This window comes from Mus caroli, chromosome 3 (assembly GCF_900094665.2).
Source record: "Mus caroli chromosome 3, CAROLI_EIJ_v1.1, whole genome shotgun sequence".
Classification (NCBI taxonomy): domain Eukaryota; kingdom Metazoa; phylum Chordata; class Mammalia; order Rodentia; family Muridae; genus Mus; species Mus caroli.
Genome location: NC_034572.1, coordinates 134963244 through 134988877, shown reverse-complemented (window position 1 = coordinate 134988877; position 25634 = coordinate 134963244). Strand labels below are relative to the sequence as shown.

At 38.0% G+C, this 25634-nt stretch overlaps 1 protein-coding gene across 2 annotated transcripts in view; it reads right to left on the bottom strand.

Annotated features, from left to right (window-relative positions):
• Positions 1 to 25634, bottom strand: part of Unc5c (unc-5 netrin receptor C) — a 351708-nt gene that overhangs the window by 110410 nt on the left and 215664 nt on the right. For both annotated transcript variants that reach the window (XM_021157613.2, XM_021157614.1), the window contains exon 3: positions 2631 to 2774. In XM_021157613.2, coding sequence (XP_021013272.1) covers positions 2631 to 2774 — 144 coding nt within the window. The remainder of the gene's footprint in view (positions 1 to 2630; positions 2775 to 25634) is intronic.

Sequence of the window (25634 nt, the reverse complement as noted above, 5' to 3'; positions counted from 1 at the left end):
CCCTTCATCAGGAGCTTCATTTAGACATATCTCTGAAACATATAGTATATCCCAGGCATTGCTCTAAGCCCTGAAGATACCAGGTTATGTAAAATAGAATTCTTCACCAAAAGGATCACACTGTGGTGAAACACGAACACCACAGCAAATGAAAGTAGACAAACAACAGGCAAACTGAGCTAGAAATAGGGGCAGGGCAGGGATAAAGAGCCATTGAAAGATTCATCTGTTTTGAGTGAAAATTCTGTCTCTCTCTTTCACGTCCACATCTAAACATTCAAAAGAGCTCTCATTCCTACCTTTGAATTTATGTAGAATCCTGGTCTCAGCATCTTCTCTGTTTCATCTATGTCAGCCTGCCAAAAGCTCAAGGAGAAGCTATCTACCTGCTATCTTTCTTTGCCTTCAGTATTGCTTGTCACTTACTACCATGAAGTCAGGTGTTCTGTGAAATGGAGGGGAAGTGGTTTTCTCACTAGTGTGGAGTCAGGGATTCTGTTAATGGAGATGAAGTGGGTTTCTCACTAGTGTGGAGTTGGGAGTTCTATGAATGGAAGTGAGTGGGCTTCTCTCTAGTGTGGAGCCAGTGATTCTGTGAATGGAGTGAGTCTGGATTTTCACTAGTGTGCAGCCAGTGATTCGGGGAATGGATGTAAGAGGGGTTTCTGCCAGGATCCCAAATCACAGTAAACTCCCAATGCCCTAACTCTCCACCATCCCATTTTCTCCTGACTCCCAGGCCTTTCCTTTCTCTTGTCATCTGGGACTCTCATGTGTTTGTACTAGTCTGCTGCAGTTCTCCCTGCCCCTCTTGCTTTCAAGGTTAGCAGGGAATCAGAGCTCAGCTTCACAGATGACCTCCCCTGACCTTTCATTCAAGCACAGCATCTTCCCCGTCTATTTAGTTTATCTACAGCACACATCATCTGTCCCTACCTGCTCATTATTTGCTTTATCTAGAGTTTATCTAGTCTCACCAGATCGCTCCCAGAGTATAAAATTGTCCAAGGACAGAAGGAAAAAAAAAAACCGTAATTAGATATTTACTGAGGAAATTAACTTTTTAAAACCACAAAGGTAAATAGGCTGAAACAAGCAAGTATGAATTACAGTTGAAGGGCAAGGAAAGTGAAATAGTTCAAATCTAGTGTCATTTGAGATCCTTAGTGGGCAGAGCTGGAGACTCTGGTGGGGGAGATAGGCAGGTAGCTGTTACATACTAAGCTGTATCTCCCTCCCCAATTCAGATGGTGAATCACAACTTTCAGTAGCTTAAAATGAGATGGCATTTGGAAAATGAGGCCTTTAAGAGAGGTGATTAATTTAATATAAGGCTGTCTGAATGGGTAACAATCCAACCTGACTTGTGTCTTGTAAGAAAAAGAAATGCCGACACACAAAGAGACACCAGGAAGGATCCCATGAGCCCTTCAAGGACTCAGTTAAGAAGGCAGCTGTCTGCAAGATGCAGAGAGGCCTCAGGAGAAATGCAGCCCACTGACAACTTCATATTGAACTTCTAGCCTTCAAAAGTACAACAAAGGAAATTTCTGATTTTGAGGCCACCTACTCCCTGGTGTTTTGATATGGAATTTTGGATTTATGTGTCAAGTCTCTGCTACTATCCAGTGGAATAGAATTGAGAGGAGATGAGGCCTGTGTTATATGTAGACTGTACTGAGTGCATAGAACACAGACTTGAGGACAGGAAGACTCCAGGTCTCTGGGAAGCATGGCAGATCTAGCTCAAGAGGAAGAGGAGTCAGAGATGAGCATGTATCAGAGGTGACATCAGTCAGTACCGAAGAGATGTTCTGACAAATGAATGGGATATTGACATCTGACACACAATATGATTTAGTAAAAAGCAATGATACAAAGAGTTCATCAAATAAGACATAAATTTCAGTGGTCACATCATCTGTTAGAGAGTGTCAGCGTGGATTGTAATATGACACTACATATTACAGTGTAATCAGCCTTCACACTGCTCCAGAGGAAAGGGCTCTATGTTGAGAAAGGCCCTGTGAAGATGGGATCCATCCCTCCTGATTAGCACATCATTGAACCCAAGAAGTTTCATAAGGAAATCTCTGCAACTATCTAACACAGAAATGTTCTTTTTTTAAACTGATTATCATTGTTTGAGAGGTACATTCCCCCTATTTCTGAGCTGTCATGGTTTAGAAATTAACATTTTGGGACTGTGTTCCAATGCACTAATAAAGATTAGCATATGTAGAGTATTGGCCTAGGAGGCTTCTAATTCCCACAGAAACACCACTCAACATTATTTTAACAAACTAGAAGAATCAATTCAAAACAAAAACACAAAAAACAAACAAGCAAAAAACAGAACAAAAGACAACACTTGATTCTTCCATAGCCTGATTGCTACCAGATCTAAAATACATTAAAATGTTCTAATAGGATTTCCTTTGGTACTTTGAAAAACAAACAAACAAACCAACCAACCATGATTTCTGAGGAACTATGGTTCAAATGCAGAACCCTGGGTTTGGTTTTTGAGTTAGAACTCTGACTAGGGACTAGATCTTGAGTTAGATCTCTGGGCCTTTGTACATTCCCATCAGTTTTGTACCCAAAAGTGTCCACATGCAGTGACTCACACGCAATGCGCACATATGCCTTCCGACTCTTCGTAGTGCCTGCTGAGCTCCAGGCCACACACTGGCACCAGTAATCTTCAGGCCCAAACAGTTCCTCCACCTGCTGGCGTGAAATCTCAATGCTCACTTCTCTCACAATTAGACCTGACAAGAGAAACAAAGGTTCAAGTCAAGAGAAAGCCTGCACTAATGAAACATAATGTGGCTATCCCTCCCTCTGCCCCAGGGATCCCATTGATAATGTGGATCACCATCTAGATGTTGCCTCTCTCCTATCACTTTCTAAGAGCTCCAGTTACTGTACTCCACATATGGATTCCTTTATTTGCTATTTTAAGTCTTCAATATTTATCTGAAGATGAAAGTGGAATGGGTCTATAACCCCACAAAATGGCATTTCCTCCTATTTAATTCTATATTGATTTCTTACCAGGCAAAGGTATCATCTTGGCTTTCCTGTTTCCTAAAGATTCTATTTTATTTACATAAGTTGTGACTAAGATGTTCAGATACTGGAAATAGATTTTCCCAAAAGAGTCTTCATAGTAATTCACACACAAAATAAAATAAAATAAAATAACCTAAACCTATAAAATCAGTGACAATTCAAAACCACTTTAACAAATATGTTTAAAATATAATAGTAAATCATTTTATTGAAATAAATTGTAGCTTCAATTAACGAATAATGTATGAGTTTGAAAAGGTTTTTTTTTTTTTTTCTTTCTGTCTAATCATTTAGAAGCTCATGTTTCTCTGCAATTGTAATCTAACTGAGATCCCAGTGAAGGGTCTTCAGCTACAGTGTTGAAATAATTTCAAGTTTTGTATCTTGACTAACAAAAGTTGAACCAAAGCTCTAGGATTACAATTTCAGTGGAATTTATTTGAGGTATTAAAGGCGATTTCAAAGATTCATTCTACAATGTGTCTCTATGCACTGACCAGGAGAGATTAACTGAGTAATATATGTGGGTCACGGCCAGTGCACATAGAGAGTGAATGCACACATTTCCAGAATGGAGTGCTCACTGACAGCAAGAGCAGAACTCCCATATGGAGCAAGGGAATGTTCTCTTAGCCAAGTATGGACACAGTAAGAATGATGGGACGAATCACTTTTGTTTATTAACTTTATGTCCACCAATCCAAACATTATCCATTGATACTTTATCAAATACCAGTTATGCTAAATATACTATATTTGGCACTTGTGGAAAGTGAATAAGATAGATTATTAATCCAACTTTAATGAATTATACATATCCAATGATATTAATGGTTAGCTAAATATACTATATTTGGCACTTGTGGAAAGTGAATAAGATAGATTATTAATCCAACTTTAATGAATTTTACATATCCAATGATATTAATGGTTAAAAGGTTATATTAACAGTGGGATAATATAACTTATTAATGGGGAATAATTATGTTCACGTCTACAAAGAAGCTGTATGGAGACAAGAGTAAATGGCAAGGGAACTCAGTCTACTAAGAAGGATCTCATAAGAAGGAATAACTTTGTTTATGTTATATGGAGAGAACTATTCAACATATAGGGTGGATTAATAAAGAGTGATGAGTTTGGGATTCAAAAAGGCCACAGAATACTGGCCACAGAGAGCAGTGGTGTGAAATGGAACTAGAGACTAGAAAGGGTCCAGTTTGGCCACTTGGATTCTAATGGTTCTCAAAGTGTGACTCTTAGAAAGGCTTCCTTGGCATTATTTGAAGGCCTTTGGTAAAAGTGTATTCTCAGATCCTCTCCAGACTCAATCAATAGGAACCTTTGGGGATGGGACCAGCCAGTTTTAGGGCTTTAACAATCCTACTGAGTAAATAAAAGTGTTTCCTAAATTGGAGAATTCTTGTACATAGTGCTTAATAACTTTGATTTCTTTCAGAAAACCATTTATAGCATGTGATGGAGAGAGGACTATATAATTGAGATAAGCAATATCTATATATTCGTGTGTGTGTGTGTGTGTGTGTATTTAGAGCTTAATAAGCTACAAAGTGTTATGATTTATAAAAATACTTTTATTACAGGTGACAGGAAAAGGTATGACTTCTGGAGATCTGAAAAGGTTTACCCCAAATATTTTCTAATGCCTCGATGTATTCAAATCATTTCAGAGATATCAGAGAAATTTATAGGCACCCAAAAATATAGGTACCTTCCCATGGAGGAATGGATGGTATTTTCCACCAAGAACTTATGGAGTCTGAGTCATAAACTGTGAGGAGCCGCCCTCACATTCGCCATTATAAGATGGTGCTGACACCCGTATTCTAAGTAGTAAACAAGCAAGTAGCATGGGTAGTTTTCCACTCCATGTGCTCTGCCTTCACCGTGATGACAACTCCGGTCGATGGGCTGCAGCCAATCAGGGAGCAACACGTCCGAGGCAGAGGACAATCCTCCATAAAAGGGATGGGGCTCCGCCATTTTTCTCTCTCTTCTCCACTGGCTCCTGAAGAAGTGAGCAATAAAGCTTTTGCCACAGAAGATTCCGGTTGTCCTGAGCGTGTTCTTGCCCGTGGGGACAAAAGCTCAGGATAATAAACCCTTAGATCTTCTGAAACCTGAATTATATTAAAGCCTAGGAAAGCATGTATCACATATCCAGGACAGGAAAAGATCCCAAACAGAAAACTCTATTGCAGGATGTTTATAAAATCAAAGTTCGAAGATTATTAATTTTTATATTTATGAAATAGCCAGCTTAAAAGATAATTTCAAGTAAATGGCATAGTCCAACACTTCACAGGCCAGTTGTGAAAACGGCAGAGTTATAACCCTCAATGTCTAACTAATACAAAAATCTTCACATCAAAAAAAAAAAATCACTGCTTTTCTTTATATTTCCTGGGTCCCAGTTTTCCAATCTTGCTTCAGTTTTTCTCATTAACATCTAGAAAGCTTTGTCAAATAAGGAAACACATTTTCCTTTCCCAAGATCCACCTTCTTTTTCTCAGCACTTTCCAGCACTTAGTGCTTTTGCCTGCTTTCTTGCTAAAACATGCCCTCTTTATGTAGAGGTCCAGCTACTAGAAATAAAACTCTTCCTTTAAGTTGTTGCAGGAAATTTACAGTCACCAACGGCCTGATAAACCAACAGTGTGTATTTACTTCTAACTATAATGGCTCTTTCTAAAATACAGAACAGCAACAAATGGGCTACGGATATTAAAACCACATACAAATATTTTGTGTCCCGAGATGATAACCTCAGGTTTCATTCCCCTCCCATTTACTTGAAGTGATTACTGGAAACCTAATTAAATGCTGGTGGAACTTTACTGGGTACAGTGCATCCTTGAGACTGAATGGGTCCGTGAATGTTTCTAGTAACCACAAATCTGAAACCTTTTAAGAAGCCACAGACCAACCCTCCTGCTACAGGAGCTACGCATAGTATGAATGTTCTGAATTATGTGAGCCAGGCTTCCTGTGGGCGCTGGAGTCCAGCACACACGAAGGGCTGACTTCAGTTTTACAGACACCCCATTCAGGCGTGCCTGAGCTAATTACAGCTGTGTACAGTTATTTGCCCTACAGCCTTTACATTCCAATATTTGGTCAATGATAGAATAAGAAAGGACTGTAGCATGAAGTATCTAAATCTTAGGGCTCTGGATTACCTAACATCTTCTTTGTTACTCAGGCTCTCAGCTGCACAGTTATGTACAACTTTTTTTTTCTTCATTGCTGCAGATAATTTTATTACCTGGGACATTTTGCTCATCAAACAAGATCCTAGTGATTTCTGTAAAAGTAATATCTTTTCTCTTTGAAAGCAAATTTCAGATCTTCTTGAAGTCCTGAGATACAAGAAACAAACCTTCTTGAAAGGTGAAATGCCATCAGCATTGCTTCTGAGGAACACTGCTTTGAAGAGGCTTTGGTAACTTGAAATAGGTTTCAGGTTATTTAGGAGGTTGGACGAGGGCTACAGGATTTACACAAATACAAATGAGTAGTTTCCATCACATCTGATAACATCAAAGGCTTCCCAACACTTTCTTTAATAGTGGCATCTCAGAGATGCAGGCTGTTTGAAGTCTGCAGTCATTAGTGACTATAATAGGATTCATTGTGATTTGGGAAGCAGAAGGATTAGTTTGTTGTACCAAGAACATTTACAATGAGTGTGAATGTGCACTTGGTAATGGGGAGTTTCAAATGGATATGAGTGAGCTCCTTGTGAGACCCTATAAATAAAACAATGGAACCTGCATATTAGAGTAGTTTGATCACAAATATATATCATTGATTTTAAAAGCTGATGTTCCCATGGAAACCTGATATGTAGTCCAATCAAATGACTATATAATAAAAGTTCACTAAAGTCGGGTATTTTGTTCAGTCATATTAGTGAAAAGATAGGATAAATATCACCCAGCCTAAAGTTGTTAATTAGTTGTATCAAAGGTCTTCTTTATAAGTCAATTCTTAAAAGTTTTACACCAATTTTTCACAATCATCCTGCAGATTTATCAATGTATCAAAATACCACACAAATTAATAAGTATAAACCAATATATAAATAGAATCAAAGACAGAAACCAAACAATGTCATTAAGTACAGAAAAGGTCTTTGACAAAAAATATCCAACATCCCTTCAAGATTATATTTATGGCCAATCTAGAGACACATGTCAACATAATAAAGGTAATATACAAAAAGTTCATAATCAACATTTTGGTAAGTGAAGAAACATTCAAAGCATTTCCACTAAAATCAGGAAGAGTATAAGGGTGCCCACTCTCCACTAATGTTCAGTATGATCACGTGAGGTCTTGACTACAGTAATGAGACCCAAGAAGCAAATAAAGCAATGCAACTAGAAACGGAAGAAACCAAAGTAGCCTTACTTGCAGAGGATGAATTTCTCGCTATATAAAATAACCTAAATCCTCTACCAGCCCCAACAACTAATAAACACATTCAGCAAAGTAGTAAAATACAAAATTAACACAAAAACCAGTAGCCTTTCTACTTACCAACAGTAAACATACTAGGAAAAAAAAATCAGAGAAATAATACCATTCATAGTCCCCACAAAATTAAAGTCCCATTCAGACTCTACTTCCCTTTCTGTAGCAGTATATTCATAGCAAATTGCCTATGAGCACAACCAATGGATACTGAGGACACCTGGGAGCTCAATGTCCTTGCAGTGAGCTTAGTGAGAGAACCTATGGGGGCATCTTAAGTGACACGGCTCATTTTATTCAGGAGAACATATGCTAGTTAAACCTTTGCGAGGTGAGTAGAGCTATTGGGGTAAGCGCACATCATTGGCCTGAGCCAGGGCACTGGGGGTGCCTCATTTGCATAAGGAGAAAATTCCAGGTGATGATGGACATGACCCTATAAGAGGTTAGGAAGTTTAACCTGGCTACTGGGTTGTATGACCTTCTCAAGTGGGAAAAGGTCTTACAGCACAGGGCCATGTGCACTGGGTCATACAGGCTTGGGGCAAGTGGGGAGCAATACTACTGCTGATCTCAGGGAGATAATTTGGGGTATGGGTATGCCTTGACCCCATAGACTCCGGGTTTGTTCCCCAGGGCTCCCCGAGCCCACAAACTTGTATACTGAGAACTTTAAGAGAATGTAGAAATAAATTCGAGTGACTAACCAACCAAGTTCTGATTGGATTTAAAGTCTACTCCATGAGATAGAACCAATCTGTGACACTGCTCCTTTGGCCAAGAACCTGAGACTAGATAGATCAGGGACATAGGGGACTGTTATTATTCTAAAAACATAGCAACAAAATGACCCTTAAAAACATTCTGCTATAACCATAGATCAGTATCTTGCTCAGCCCTCATCAAAGAAGCTTCCTCCTATAGAATATGGAAACAGATATAGCGACTCTTAGCTAGACAACATGCAGAGCATATGAGACCTTAGAGGACTCAGTCCTAAATGAGATGTCTCTATCAGTTCCCTCCCACATAGCTAATGGAATCCTATGGCAGAAGATAGAGAAAATTTAAAAGCCATAGGGGACAGAGAGCTTAAAAGAAACAAGGCTCATATGAAGTTACCCAGACTGAGGCAGCTCGCACAGTGTAAACACAGGTCTGGGATCCCAGGGCTTAGACGGGAAGTACACACAACCCTATATCCCTAACTCAGAAGCTATATTCAATTGGAAATACTTGCAAAGGAAAAATTAGTTTTCTCCAATGGATTCTTACTGGGCATACAAAGCTCCCTTAAAGCCACGTGCTCTGCCCAGAATTAGATGGCCAAAGCAAAACTATTTTTGGAGATTTTCTTGTCTCATAAGGATTTGTCAGGTTTTGTTTGTTTGTTTGTTTGTTTTGTTTTGTTTTGTTTTACTCTACATGTTTTTGTTTATATGTCTTTGAGTTTTGTGTTTTCATGGAACTTTTTTTTGCAAATGTGTATTTCTATTTATATATATACATAGGTATTTTTGGTGCTTTCTCTTTAGCTCTTTGTTTTTCTGTTCATTTGTTTGTTTTGTCTGATTTAGATTCCTGTTTGTTCTGTAATGAGAAAAAAGCCAGAGAGGATATGGACTTGGAAGGATGAGGAGGAGAAGAGGAACTGTAACAAGTAGAGGGAACAGGACCATAATCAGAATATAATGCATGAAAAAAAATCTATTTTCAATAAAAAATGATTAAATGTAAAAAGTTAAAATAACAGTAGATGGAAAGATCACTAGTGTTCATGGGTTGGTCACATTAATATTATAAAAACATTTTTAGCATACCAATATCGTGCTTATGGGTTCAGCAGTTTCAGAATTAATATTCTAAAACAATTATTCACCAAAAAATGAAAAAAAATTAAATTTAAAGCTCACATGAACCACCAAAGACTCGGGATAGCCAAAACAATTGTAAAGGATAATAATCTTATAGGAGCTATTAAAATCCCTGACATCGTGTTATATTACAGAAGTGTCATTGAGAACAGCATGGTAACTGACATAGAAAACAAATATATCAATCAACTGAATAGAATTGTGTACCCAGTTGTAATCTCATTGCCATACTGCTAGATGATTTTGACAAAGAAAATAAAAAATATATGTTGGATAAAAGCCAACTGTCTAACAAATGGTGCCAGTAAATTTGGATAGCTAAATGTAGAAGAACAAAATTAGACATGTCTCTCATGCACTATAAACGTCAGCTCCAATGGATCAAGGGCCTCAGCAGAAGACAAGATGTCCTGAATCTGTTAAAGGAGAAGGATATTTCAATTCATAGGCATAGTAAAAGAATTTTCGTACAGGACACCAGTTTCAGCAGCATTTGGAGCAACAGTTGAGAAACAGAATTTCTTGAGAGAAAAAGGCTTCTTTACAGCAAAAGGCATGATAATTCAATTGAGGAGGAAGTCTTCAAAATGGGAAAAAAATATCTTTGACAGCTATACATCTGGAAGATAGTACCCAGAATATATAAAAAAAAATTCTCTCAAAAACTAAAGAAGAGAAAAAAATGGATGAAACATATATTTTAAATGCTCAGAGAAGAGAAAATTAAGCATAGTTGAGTTTTCATATTTTTCTAGTCAGAATAGCTGAGACAAAAAAAATTACAGTGTGATGGTTTGTATATGCCTTGTCTAGGGAGTGGCACTTTTAAAATGTGTGACCCTGTTTGAGTAGGTGTGTCACTGTGGGCGTGGGCTTTAAGACCCTCATCCTACCTGCCTGAAAGTCAGTTTTCCACTAGCAGTCTTCAGATGAAGATGTAGAACTCTCAGCTCTGCCTGCATCATGCCTGCCTGGATGCTGCCCTGCTCCCACCTTCATAATAATAGACTGAACTTCTGAACCTGGAAGCCAGCCCCAATTAAATGTCCTTTATAAGATTTGCCTTGATCATGGTATCTCTTCACAGCAGTAAAACCCTAACTAAGACAAACAGTAAATGTTGGCATGTTTTCAGGGGAAAGAATACTTATTCAGTGTTGATTCTAGTGCAAGCTCATGTATCCTCGATGGAAATCAGTGTTGAAGTGCCTCAAAAGCTATAAACACACTATAACACAGTATAATCCACCTGGATCATTCCTTGACATATTTCTAGAGGATTCTACATCCCACTACAGAGACACTCATTCATGGTCATTGTTACTTCATTTATAACAGCCAGGAAACAGAAACAGCCTAGATAGCCATCAACTAATGGATGGATAATGAATGTAGTACATTTATACAATGAAGCATTATTCAGCTATAAAGAAAAATGCAGCTACGTAATTCACAGGTAAATGGATGGAGGTAGAAATAATCATTCCAAGTGAGATAAACTGGATCTAGAAAGACAAACACTGCTTATTCTCTTTGACATGTGGATGCTAGATTGAATCTTCAGATATATGTGTTTAAACTGTAGTGCTCCAGAGTTTAGGAAATCAGTGAAGAGACTTCACATGGAATTGGGGATAGAATGCAGCAAATATATAGGTGGACTGAGAATGATGATACAGGAAGAATTAGATGGGGGAAAGGATGAAAGGGCAGTGTAAACAAGAGAGCATATGGAAAGATAGAGCTAAAGATCTTTAAGAAGTGTTTAAGATGGAGCTATGAAATGACAGGGAGACATTATTCTCCCAGGCACCACAGGTTGTTATATGAAAAGTCCAGTACCAGGTACTGATAAGTTATTTTTGAGATGTTGACCAGTGGGGTCCTATAGATCTCTCCTAAGAACATGATAGGCCATAACCTACATTCTTTGTTATCCTCCAGAATGTGATGGTGATACCCTATTGCTGAAGACATCACACACTTGAATCATAAGAAAAGACATGAAGGTTGTACCAACATGGATACTTCTTCCTTACTAGCAGTCTTTCATAACAGAAGGCTCTATGTGGAGTCCTAGGAGGAAAATTAATCAATAGTCTTACCCTTCTGTGACCTCTATGAGCCACAATAGTATCTGGTTGGCACCATAATGTTCATTGTCATCCATCCGTATCTGTGATGCACTCCATATATTTCACTGAGCCCATGAGCAAACAGACTTTGGGGCTATGTGTGCCTGGGCTGCACTTCTTATTCCTTACAATGACTTTATCTTTTCTATTGCAAAAGGAAGTTCTGAGACATCGTATCCTGCAGGCTTGCCAATTTAGCTTCCCCTAGCAACTCCTGTAATGGAAACAGAGCTGCAGGAGCCTGACAAATCTCATTCCAGGACATTCACAGTTAGGCCATGAGCTGGTGGGAAATGCAGATTTGCAGGTAGTAGTGCTCTGCAATGCATTACAATGCTTTATTGAATTAGTGTGGTCTCCTTCTCAGGCCCTAATCCTATTAGTCTTCACTGATATGATCTGAAATATGAAACATGCCAGCTCTAAATGCCTTAATGTAAATTAAATCACAAAACCCTTGTCATTGTTTAAAAGGATATCTATGTTAAAATTTGTTAGTTGTTCCAACAGCCTCTACCTTTCAGTGTAGTCATGAAACTGTGGTAACTTGAAGGGCAGAACTTCACAATCAAGGTACTTTGTCCTTATATTAGACAAAGTTATTTGATAATCATTAAATGATAGCAGGAATGGTAGGCCCTGTAAACACAATTAACTATTTTTTGAGACATTTTCTATAAATTTTAATATAACATTCAGTAGGAGTAGACTAATGTAAATAAAATTACTTATGCACTGTTGAATTGAAACAGTAGTTTGTTAACTTTATTATGACTGTAATTTTTCTAATATTACTTTCCTTGTGATGAAGATGAATTTAAGAAATAGAAACCTAAAAAGGTTGAGTCATGATGAGACAGAAAATCTGAACAGACCAATGATGAGTAATGAAATTGACTCAGTAATAAACAATCTCCCTCCGAAAAAAACTCAGAGAATGGTGGTTTCATTGCTAGATGATGCCAAATATTTAAAGAGCAAAGAAGAGTTCTTTTCAAAATCCCTACAAAATTAAAGATAGAGCTCTCTCATATTCCTTTTACCTGACCAGCATTGTCCTTAAATAAAAACTAGGCAAGGACAGCACAACAAAAAGAGATGTCAATGACTGAGGTGGACGTGATGTGAAATTCCTCCAAATACTAGGGAGCTTTGTTCAATAGCCTACTAACAGGATCACATACTACTATTTAGAAGGTTTTTTTTTTTTTTTCTCACATGGGAGGAAACCTTATCATTCACAGATCAACCATTGTGGTATGTCAGAGTGACAAAATGAAGGGAAGAATTTTCTGATCATCACAGTATGGAAAGGTCCTTTAAAAGCTCACATTCATTCATGGTTCAAAATAGTGGTCACATAAGTGAGACAGAGAATGACCGCAGTGCAATATAATACAGTGATACATTTGATAAACACTCAAATAACATCATTCTTACAGGGAGAGTTGAAAGCATTGGCTCTAAAGCCTGGAGCAAGACAGAGACAATCATCTTCACCACTTTTGTTTAACTTAGTATTGACTGATCATGCTTACCAGAGTAATCAGGCAAGAAAAAGAAACAAAGGGAGTTCTGCTCTTATCTTAGAAAATAACATTCTCTTGCATATAGAAAATTCTAGATTTCACTTAAAAACTGTTTGGCCCTACGTAGGCCGGATTTCTGCCTCCCCAACCAAAGCAGTCTCAGGTCCCGCGTGATTGGACTGGAGCAGAAGCTGTGTTCCACTCACCAGCAGTCTCAAAATCCTGTGGCGGGGGTCGTGGGTAGCTGGCGGGTGTCAGCCGACCCTGTGCTCTAGCTACACTGGTGCTGGTCCGGCCGGATGAGGCCTGTGGCCCTACCACAGGGCCTAGTCGGCCATCAATGGAAAGAGAGGCCCATTGGACTTGCAAACTTTATATGCCCCAATATAGGGGAATGCCAGGGCCAAAAGAATGGGAATGGGTGGGTAGGGAAGTGGGGGGCGCTATGGGGGACTTTTGGGATAGCATTGGAAATGTAATTGAGGAAAATATGTAATAAAAATATTAAAAATTAAAAAAAAATAAAAAAATAAAAACTGTTTGGATTAGTTAACAAATTCATTAAAGTTTTAAAGATAGAAAATTAACACACACACACAGCACACACACATATACGTACAAATCGGTGCTGTTCCTATACATTGACATCAACCTAGAAACATGAAGTGAGCAAGCTCAATTACAATACTTGTAAAACAAACAAAAAAGAAAGTATTTAACATGATCTTAAATAGCTCTACAGAGAAGCTACACAAGATTAATGAAAAAAAAATACAAATGACTAAAAAGATAGCATATACTCATGGATTAGATGGATTAATGTTGGCGAAATACTCATACTCCTAAAATAATCTACACATCCAATGCACTCTTCATCAAAACAGCAATGCTATGTTTTAACAAAGGAAGACTACAATCCTAGAATTCATATAGGACCAAAGAAGATATGAGATCTATGAAGAAATACAATAAACTCCCAAGTATACTGCAAAATCGCAGCAATAAAAACAGCATGGTCCTGGCATGAACAGACAAACCAGCCAAAGGGGGCAGAGAGGCAGAAGCAAACTCATGCCTCCGTAGTCAATTTGGCTTTCAATACAGATGCAAAAAATAGAAAATGATGAATGACTATTCTTTTTTGAATGAGTATTCTTCATGATAATAAAATCAAATTCTTATATAATCAAAGATTGAAAGCAGGCTCTCATACCACCTATTAGGTAGACACCATATATCTATACCATTTCAATATGAATTGAAGTTTAAAACTACGACTCAAACTTACAGCCTGGCAGAAAAAAATCAGGGCAACATTACTGTTACAAAACCAGGCACAGATATTCATGCAACTGGAGCAAAAGTAGGGAACTAGGGTTTCATGAAATAAAAAGCTTTGTAATAAGAGTTTAACATCCCAATCATAGAAGGAACTCAACTATCAAGAAAAAGTAACCTGGTTAAAAAGATGAACAATAAAAAAACAATAACAATAAGAAAAAACTAAGTAAATGACTTAAACAGGCATTTCTTGAAAATAGACATAAGAATACCAATTATATGAAAATTAACTCAGCATCATAAATACTGCTAAATGAAAATCATATTAAAACATGAGCTATCCCTCACCAGGAATAGAATGGCCATTGTTTACAAATGACAAAAGATAAGTGTTGACAAGGGTGTACAATCAAGCTCTTGACACAATTGGTGGGATTCTACATTATGACAGCCTTTATGAGAAAGAGTATGAATGGTTATTTAAAAATCAAAAGCAGAACTAATATGATCCAGAAAGGCCTATATAATTCCTAGGATGGTCCAGATATTACTGCAGAGATTTGTTTCTCAATATGTCTGTGAGTACATTGAAGGCATTTTTCAGAAGCTCTGCCATTTAAAATCTACAAGAGGATATATGGAGAGAGCAACTAAAATTGAGTGCCCTTTGAAGGGTAGTATAAAAACCTAATACAATGCAGCTGCCATATATATACATAGATGGGGTATAACTGATATTGCCAAATAATGGGGAGACTCAACTGGCCATGTCTTGTCACCAAATGAAGCTTCTAGTGTCAAGATTGGATTCCATATATTTTCCTTGTTGGTAAAAGTCAGCTTTTGCCATACTAAAGTTGCTCTCCACAATCTAAGAGCAAGGCTCTGTTGGGGAAGACAACACCTACATAACTCATTAAAAACTCAGAACTTGTACTGGTACTTACATCTAGCCTTCAGTTTTATGTGCTAGTATCTTTGGCACAGGAAGGAACTATGTATGCTAACAAAAGAGAAATGTAAACACCAAGCCAGCCACTAACCCTTTGATCTACAGTGGCATCCTGCCTGCACAGTATATTAGTATAATGGTGGTATAAAATTGTGGGGATGACCGACAATATCTGGTTTGATTTAATGCCCATCTCATGAAATATAACTTATACTCAGCACTACTTGGCTGTCCCAGAACCTGAGACTAACAACCCAGGCATCTGAACAGATGCCACTCTTCTAGAACAAACACCAAAATGCGGCAAATAATTCCTAATGCCCTTCTACTATGCCACTGGTTCTCAACCATCCTATCGTTGTAACCCTTTCTCAGGTTTCTCATGTTGAGGTGACCTACATTCATAAAATTATTTTTATTGCCAGTTCATTCTGTAATTTTGGTAGTTATAAATCTATAAATGACAATGTAAACATCTGATATGCAAGATATGTGACAGGGATCACAATCCACCGGTTGAGAACCAGTGTACCACACTCATGGGTCATTGCTATCATCAGAGAAGTTTCCTCCTGCAGCTCATGGGGAACAAATATAGTGGCCCACAGCTAGACATTATTCAGAGGACGAATAATCTTAGAACACTTAGACCTCAATGGGGTGTCTACATCAAATCCCTCCTCAGGGCTTAGGAAATCCTGTGAAGAGGAGGCAAAAAGAGTGCAAGAGTCAAGGGGAGGAAGGACTCCAGGAAAGCAAAGCCCTCTAAATCAACATGGTTAACATTTGAAGAAACTCACAGAAACTGAGGCAGCATGGATAAGACCTGCATAATTCTGTACCAGGTTAGTGCTTTTATGGGATTCCTGAGTGTGTGAATAAGTGGGTCTCTTCCTGGGCTCTTTTCCATCTATTTGTTTGTTTTGTCCAATTTTGATATGTTAGCTTTTGTTATAGTATATTAATATTCTGTGCTATTCCCTTAGAAATCTAGTTTTCTCTTTTCTAATGAGAAACTGAAATGGAGTATGGAGTCGATCTGCATGAAAGAGTAGGTAGAAGGAATGTTGAGGATTAGAGAGAGGAATTTATAACCAGGATATACTATGTGACAAAAAAACATCTAATTTTAATAGCAGGAAAAAAGTATATTTTGTATGAATTATACTTTTTCTCCAAGATACTTAAACCATAAAACCCAATAGTTAACACAGGCACAGAGCTCATCTAACTATGGCTTACAATGTGGTTCTATGTAGTATTGTCTATATTGATCTACTTAATAAGAATGAATAGAGTTTAGAAAATTTGAAAGCTCTTAGAAGAAAGATAGGGCAAATGACTCAGACAGACCGTGGGGACAATGGAGACTTGGAGCATTTGAGATTGTCATTGAAGCATGATTGGTACAAGGGTATAGGGTGGGATATAAGACAATCCAGGATGAATGGCATGAAGGGGAAGAGCACAGATGATAAAACAAACTGACCCTTACATGTAGAGGAGCTCACATGGGCTGTGGAAAGAAGTGAGTGTTGAATGAGACAGAAGACAGATTCATGGTGAGCTTTGGACAACAGCCTGCAATGTGTGCTGTGTGGAACACGAAGACTGGAAACTATAAATAGATGAAATGACATTTTCAAAAATGGCACATGCTTTAGAAAGATTAATCTGTGCTTACTAGTTATTTGTCATGAAGAGAATTTCAATAATTTTCATTTTAATTATTACAAAGTAGTTTCAGATCTATCCCTCTGCATTAAGTGATTTATCAGAAGGATTGAGAGCTGGTGGTTTGTTTGTTTGTTTGTTTGTTTGGTGACCGTCTGAAATCACTGATAATGGAAAACACGCGTGTGCATCAGAAGTAATAATCATTTGCCCTGCTGGCCTTTCATTCTGCACTTACTCCAAATGGCTTAAAAACAAGGAGTAAGAGCAGCCAACTTGAGTAACACCTACTTCTAACAGTCCAGACTCCACACACTGTCATGGGGGTGGCAGGTTTGTTTCTCTTGAAAGCAGCATGATTTCTATTCTTAATAAAGCTTTAAAGGAAGAAACTGTAGAATTTGAGGATTTTTAAAAAACATATCAGCTTGAAGTTTCTGCAATGGAATGAGTTCCTATCAAACACCCAATGTAGGGATTAATGTGGGTAAGAAAAGAAATTTTGTTCTGTATTTGTATCTAGCTTCTGGTAAATCTTAAAGCTATCAAGGGTTGATTTTTCCAACATAAAATGAAAATTTCTGTTTGTTTATTTTAATCTTGCTGGGTTGTAAGAAAAAGATGTCAATAGAATGAGAAATGCAGTTTGGTACCAGACATGAAGTGATTTTTAAAGATTTCTGCTTTCAGCCAAGCCCTCTGGAATTTTTCCAGTCCTTGGAGGTATAACCACTCAAACGTCCAGGGCTACTCCCTTGCATGGGGAATGGAAATGTGCTCACACCGATCCCTGATTCTTTACGTCCCTATCCAATAATACATGGAAGGCAGGACATTCAGACTCCAGATTGGAATTTCTGAGTAGGCTAGTTCTGAATAATTATGGGCAGGATACACAAACTGTATTTAAAAGAGATTATAAGTAAGTGAGTAGAGTCAAGACTTCTAGAGTTTCCACTTTCCTGCTGTACCACAGTGGTAACAGTCTCAGTTACATGCTGTATCAGGTCTCAGATAATGCCCAGAACATAGTAAAGGCTTGTAAAAAAGATTGATTAATGAGAAAACATTCCCCAAGGATATTGTTAGATATCTATATAAGAGATATGCCATTATACTTTAGAGGTGAGGAGGAATAGTTACTCATCATAGTGGTTACATAACTTCAACCTAGCCAGAAAAATGAAAAATAAATCCTTTAATTTAAACTTTGGATATGGCAGGCATTTCACTCTTTATAGCCTCCATCCTGTTCTGTAACTGCTGAGAAAATCAGATTTAATGTAGTGAAAATATTCTTTTCATCTCCCTTTTTAAAAGAACTATAATAACACAATTATAACTCATTAAATCCAAAAAGGACAATATCAACCTGAACAGGAGCTTAACAACCCCAGTATTTATTTATTTATTTATTTATTTATTTATTTATTTATTTATTTATTTACTGTTGCAGGAAATGAGAGATCACTATGTGTTCTGATATTTCCCAAATATCCCTATATTCTGAAAGCCTTTTTAATCATTCGAGAGGGAAAGCTGGTTTACTGAAAACACCACCACTACATATAATGTGCTTCTTCATATTTTCTTTATTAATAATGTAAACATCCTTTTGTTGTTCTGCTGATCCCATTGCATATATTTTGATCTTCCATATTTAGATTATGGTCAACAAGTTTTAAGACTAGATACATAGAGAAGATAATACTGATGCAGACTTGTTGGTAAAGCTTATTTTTAATTACTGTGTATGAACTGTTACAGAGTATACAGCTTGGAAGAGATATGGCTAAATCTTCTGTTCTTCTATTAACTAAACGTGTGACTTTGGGGGACGTCCTTTGCCTTATTTAGTCTAGCTTTCTTCCAAAGGGCGATGCCATTTGAATTCCCCAGTCAGTGAGTTGCTACAAAGTTGGGTATGTAAAGTTCTCAGCGTAGTAAATACAATGTGAGTTAGCTAACGTGTTTTTAGATGCTAGAATGCTTTCATTATTTCCTAAACCATCCCCCTGATTTGAACATCACTGGAAGCCTAACAGCTTCTATCTGAGAAGCTTTGTCCCCCCACCCCCCACCCTTCACAAAGCCTCTAAGAGCAGAGTGTGTTTACATTTGCTCTCAATGGCTTTAACAGAGCAATAACACTATTCCTTTCACCAATGGTGAGAAATGGCACAGACCAACATGAAGGGGATGGGACTTGGACATGAGAAAGAATGAGAGGTCCTTCTATACTATAATTGATAAGGCTGTTCTTAGAGGACAAGAATGGTTTTAGTTTTAAAGAAATCACAATGTTGATATATCATTATTCATGAAATCACAATGAAAATAGTATTACTGTTTCCTATAGCGTGAAGTCTTTACTGACAGAATTAATATAGGAAGATAGTATTCTACAATAATAGGAAGAAAGCCTGGCTTTGGCTGGTACCACAGATAAACTTGAGCATGGATGGCGCCAGATTTCTGTGTTCTGAAACTTTTTAAACTAAGCTGATGCAATAGATGTTCTTTCCAAGTATGCTTCATAGGAGATTTGAGCAGAACCTGAGAAATCTTGAAAAGAAGCTACTTCTACAGTTATATATGTGTGTGTGTATATGAATGTTGAAATGTGAGACATTCTTCCATTGTGTTTGGTTACCATTATCATTCTTTTACTACAAACACCTTTAGATGTTGTTGTAACAGATAACTTAAACGTGAGAGAACAGAAGAGTAATACCTGTTATTGAATACTGCTTGCAACTTGTAATATCATCATGTTACTTCCACTCTAGCACCAGAAAGAAAATGGAAATAAAGTGATGGCATCCCACCCCGACTCCAATTCCCTGAGATGTTTATATAACTACATAATATTGACTACTGAACAGGCAGCTTCAGTCACTTGTCTGCTTATATTTCCAGGCAAAATTTGTTCTCCACTTTTATATAAATGTGTGTGTGTGTATGGGTGTATGTATGTATGTATGTATGCATGCATGTATGTATATATACATACAAATATATTCTCTTCAAAAGATACATTCATGTAACCGTGGCTAAACAATTTCCAGAGGAAGAACATGAATGCAAACTATTTAATACATGTAGGCACACTTGTAAGATGTGGAATCATGATTAATGATTCTAACATCAATAAAGATTACAGTGCATCATGATTCAATGTTTTTATTAAGGGAAATTACTGCATAGGAGCATTCAGTCTCATTCATATGTACAAATTGCTGGAAACACAGCTGGAATTCAGCATAAAGTGGAAATATCACATCCAGCATGTTTATGCTTAGATCATTCCTGTGTACATTTATATGCATATTATTCATCTATAATTTTCTTTTTATCTGCAAGATGGCATGTGCATATGTCATATCCAATTATATTCCTTTTTAGCTATACTACTGTCAGGTTCCACTTACTTCTGCATGGTTGAATAAATTGGTGGTTAATAAATGTCCTTGGAAATATACTCAGAGATAAATAATAAGCTTCTGTATCTAATCATAAGGGTACATCCAGTGTACATGTTTACTCTCAGAATCCTAAGAAAGATACCTTTACTTAGTCTATGCATCTAGAGAATAAAGGAGTAGTAATTATAGATCAGGCTTGTAACATAGCCTCCTTTATAACTCTGAATATATATATATATATATATATGTGTGTGTGTGTGTGTGTGTGTGTGTGTGTGTGTGTGTGTGTGGCATACAACAAAATGTTTGTAACTGTTTAAAATCCTCTACTGCCAAAGAAATGCCAAATGATGACTGGGATCAACATTTCCATTATGACTGATCTATTTCATAAATCCAAGGTCTTATATTGTGGACTCATCTTTTTTTAAATATATTTTATTGCGTATTTTCCTCAATTACATTTCCAATGCTATCCCAAAAGTCCCCCATATCCTCCCCCCTCTTCCCCATTTCCCTACCCACCCATTCCCATTTTTTTTTTTTTTGGCCCTGGTGTTCCCCTGTATTGGGGCATATAAAGTTTGTGTGTCCAATGGGCCTCTCTTTCCAGTGATGGCCGACTAGGCCATCTTTTGATACATATGCAGCTAGATTCAAGAGCTCCGGGGTACTGGTTAGTTCATAATGTTGTACCACCTATAGGGTTGCAGGTCCCTTTAGCTCCTTGGGTACTTTCTCTAGCTCCTCCATTGGGAGCCCTGTGATCCATCCAATAGCTGACTGTGAGCATCCACTTCTGTGTTTGCTAGGCCCCGGCATAGTCTCACAAGAGACAGCTATATCAGGGTCCTTTCAGCAAAATCTTGCTAGTGTATGCAATGGTGTCAGCGTTTGGAAGCTGATTATGGGATGGATCCCTGGGTATGGCAGTCTCTAGATGGTCCATTCTTTCGTCACAGCTCCAATCTTTGTTTCTGTAACTCCTTCCATGGATGTTTTGTTCCCAATTCTAAGAAGGGGTACAGTGACTCCACTTTGGTCTTCATTCTTCTTGAGTTTCATGTGTTTAGCAGATTGTATTATATATCTTGGGTATCCTAAGTTTTGGGCTAATATCCACTTATCAGTGAGTACATATTGTGTGAGTTCCTTTGTGATTGTGTTACCTCACTCAGGATGATGCCCTCCAGGTGCATCCATTTGCCTAGGAACTCATCTTAATGGTAGGCAAATCTATGGGACTTTCATGATTCTAGCTCTCCACTGCTACCCTCTTTAAAGCACATGCTTGTCTCTAGCAAGGTGATATGATGAGGAGACAGGAAGTAAAGCAGAGTCGAAAGCACATATAATATACAAAGAAACATGTGTGCCCCTTGAAATATACAAGTAAGACTAAGGTTAGAGTATAGCCAAAATGGAGCTATTGAAATGGCAATATAAACACTACTGTCTCCTTGATAATTTTCATGTGCTCATTACATTCTACAACTTTGTAACTAAAATTCATATTCCTAGATCTATCTTATTCGTGCCACTTCATCCTCTCTCGGAGTTTCCTGCTACCCAGAAGGGTTTCAGGTTTGTTGTGAACTCCTAGCAATCCCTTGAAATGCCATCTCTATTAAGACGAAGGGACCTGGGCTCCAATAGTGTTGGAGGATCTCTACTATTTCTGCTGTCCTTGATAGAAAGCTTACTGGTTAAAACATAAACCATAAGACAACATTAAAAAAAAAAAGCTAAAGTAAAGTTGAGAAGGTGAAAGGGGCCACAAGAAGTCTTGCCAAAGGTTCGTGTTTTACATAAAGCTGCAGTTGGGACTTCACAGAGGAAATCTCTGTACTTTTTATTTCTGGTTCAGAGGATTTACATGCTCTTTCTAATGATCTGGGCCTTCAGCTCTTGGTAATGTATCCCAGTTCCCAGCTTAGTGCTCATGCAAAATTGAAGCACTTTGGAGACAGTTTAGTGCCTGCAGATGAATCTCAATGTTCAGGAAAAGGCATAATGGCTATTTAGCACTTGCTAAGAGAAGCTGAGGAAATCAGGGGGAAAAATCTATTGAACTTGAGCCATCTGGGAAGCCAACCGAGAAAGGCTACATTCACAGCGTGTTTGCATTCCCATTGTGTTGCTAGCCAAGCGAAAAGGCAGCGTGTGTGTATACATGTGTGTATGTGTGCTTGTGTGTGAATATATGTATGTGTCTGTATGTGTGTATGCTTGTGTGCACACGTATGTGCAAATCTGTGCATGCTTCACATGTGTATGGACACATGGACGAGGACGTTGGTGAGTGAAGACTGCTCTTTGCACTGGCATTTTGATTTGGCTTTGGCAGCTACATGGGGAAATTGTGATCATGAGAGTTGTTAGGCCTTGGTGAGATCAGGACTGGTACAGGGCAGAGTTGGCACAGATGCTGTGGACATGAGGAAAATGAGGTTTATGTAGGACCAGAATGAGCAGCTCTTTTCCCGTCTCTGGCTCAGAGTACAGCATGGCAGATCATAGGAGCTTAGGGAAGCTGATACCAAACACTAGAAGACGGTTGCTGCCATCTGTTACAGCTGTACTTAGAAATAGGAAGCAAAGCAGGAGAGCAAGGCCTGCAGAGACTTTTGCTTTGATGCCCCTCCACTCTTCCTTACTGTGACCTTTGCTTGACACACACTTGTTAACTTTACCATTGCTCATACAAGACTTTTCCCACCAACAATGTCTCTTATCTGGTTTTCAATCTGGGTTTGCATGCCTGTTTAAATAGGGAATTTGAGACAAAAAGGCAAATACATGAACAGCAGATATAAGGAAATATCTACTCTGTTCCCAATAAAATAATAATTCATGCTAAATGGTGTAACTCCAACCTCCAAAAGAAACATCTATGCTGATATCCCTAGAGTCTGTGAATGCACTATTCTTTGGCATGTGGTCTTTAAAAAAATCATCAATAGAAGAATACTGTAACCATCATGGATTGTCTAGGTGAGCACCAATGCCAACAATTACAAATGTCCTCATAGAAGACCCACAGAGGACATCCATAAGGGAGAAGGAGATGCAAAGATTGAATCAGAGGCTACACTGATGGGTCACAAGCTCAGAGATTCTGAGAAACTACCAAAGTATGCCTATTCCTCCTGAGTCATTGAGGGAAGAAGTGTGGTTTTGCTCAATTTCAGACTTCTAGCTTGTAAGAAAAAGAAACTTCAGTTGTTTGAAGTTGCCACATCTGTGTTAATTTATGACAGTGGGCCTGTTAGACAAGTATGGCAACTGGAAGCATGCCCTGTGTGTCTTCATATACAGAGTGGCCAAGAACGCCTGATGGAACAGAAAGTGAGGACAAGCTGTCTGCCAGGAAGTGGTTTTCCTGGTTTTACAAATGCCCGCCAGAAGTGGGTGTGGAGAGGCAGCTTCTCCTTCTTCTTTAACATAATTCCACACACAGTGGATCATTGTGGAGGACCATCCAGGTTGTAGCTATAACAAGAGGCATGGTGTTCTTTCCCTGCCATCCCTAGTCTTCCCCTGCTCAGCACATTCCCCTGGGTTTTTCCAAACAAATTTTAATTCACTTCAGATTGAGAGCCTCAGCGTTCTTAAGAAAGCAGCCTGTTGTCCCTCTGTCTCCATTGTTTAATAGGTAGAGACAAGGGCTACAAAACTGAAGAAAGCAGAGGCTCTCTACTTCATAACTATGAAGTGTTACACTGGTTTCATGAATTTATTAATTCAGCCTGCAGAGAAGCTCTAGCAACTATTAGAACCTGTCTTTTCCCTCTGGTTACTTTCATCTATTTTGACCTTTTTGTTTCTACTACATGAGATGTTCTTTATAGGATCTTGGTTATTTCTTTACTTTCAGTTCCAAGACAAGTTCCCAGTTCATTCCTGGTTTTTTAACAGACTATATGCATGCGCACTGCTTATGCAAGACTCTTTACAACACAATCTCTCTTGCTAGATGGTTTTCAAGCTGGGTTGCGTGGCTGTGTCAATAGAGAATTTGAGACAAATAAGTAGAGACACAGACAGCAGATACAGAAAGGTAACTACTCTGTCCTCAGTAAAATAATTATCCTTCGTATGAGGGCTTGTGGGTGTTCTTATTGTATTTCCTTCTACCATGTTCAGTTGATATTCTCTGGAGGCCTTCTCTTTTCTTAAGGGGGATGGAGTAAGATTGAACCTGGGGCAGAGGGGAGGTTGGGGGATATGACAGGAGTGGAGGGAGTGGAGGCTGCAGTGGGCATGTATTATATGAGAAAAGAGTACATACATACATACATACATACATACATACATACATACATACACAATCATTATGAAATGGGACAGGACATAGATGTCTAAACACATGCTCCCTGGTGGTTGTCAAGTGTAATGAGTGTTAATAACACTATTTTAATAGTTTCTTTTTGCTCTTTTCTTCACTTTTTGGGAAATTTCTTCCAGAACAGATTTTTATAATCAGGTTAAACCTTTGATGAAATTAGGATTGAATACAAGATATCTCCCTTAATATGAATTGTTGGGTTTTTGTTCCTAGATATTATGCTTCTTATAGGCTGTGCCTGTTTTGTTTTTGGTTTTTGGTTTTTTTTGTGTGCCAAATACACTGATACTTGGCAAATTGTAGCTATTGTGTTATACACGCTGGCTTTGTATTTTCAAACGTGCTTTACAGAGGATCTGGCAAGAGTGGCTATTTGAACCGGCATGAGGAGAGAGAACTGGAACCAGCTGGCTAAGGGATGACTCAAGATTGCTGGAAAGTTGGGACAAAGACCAGGATATGATCTAGTGAAGTTGTTTCTCTTGTTTGCATTAGCTACTGAGGGTAGAATTTTCTCACTACAGCTGTTCTCTATTCCTTGTTTAGAGGGTCCAGAATATCTTAGATGAGGAGAAAGAAAAACTACTATCAGGATCTTGAACAAATTGTTGGGAAACTGTGGGCACTAAGAATTAATAACAGAAACTTGGATGAAGGAAAAAAATTTATCTCTTCAATGAATGAAGAACAGCAGTGTGGGCCATAGTCTTATTATCATGTTTGTTTGTATGTAGTAAATAGGTTCAGACACTTAAAGTACATATGTATACACACACACACACACACACACACACACACACACACACACACACACACATATATATATATATATATATATAT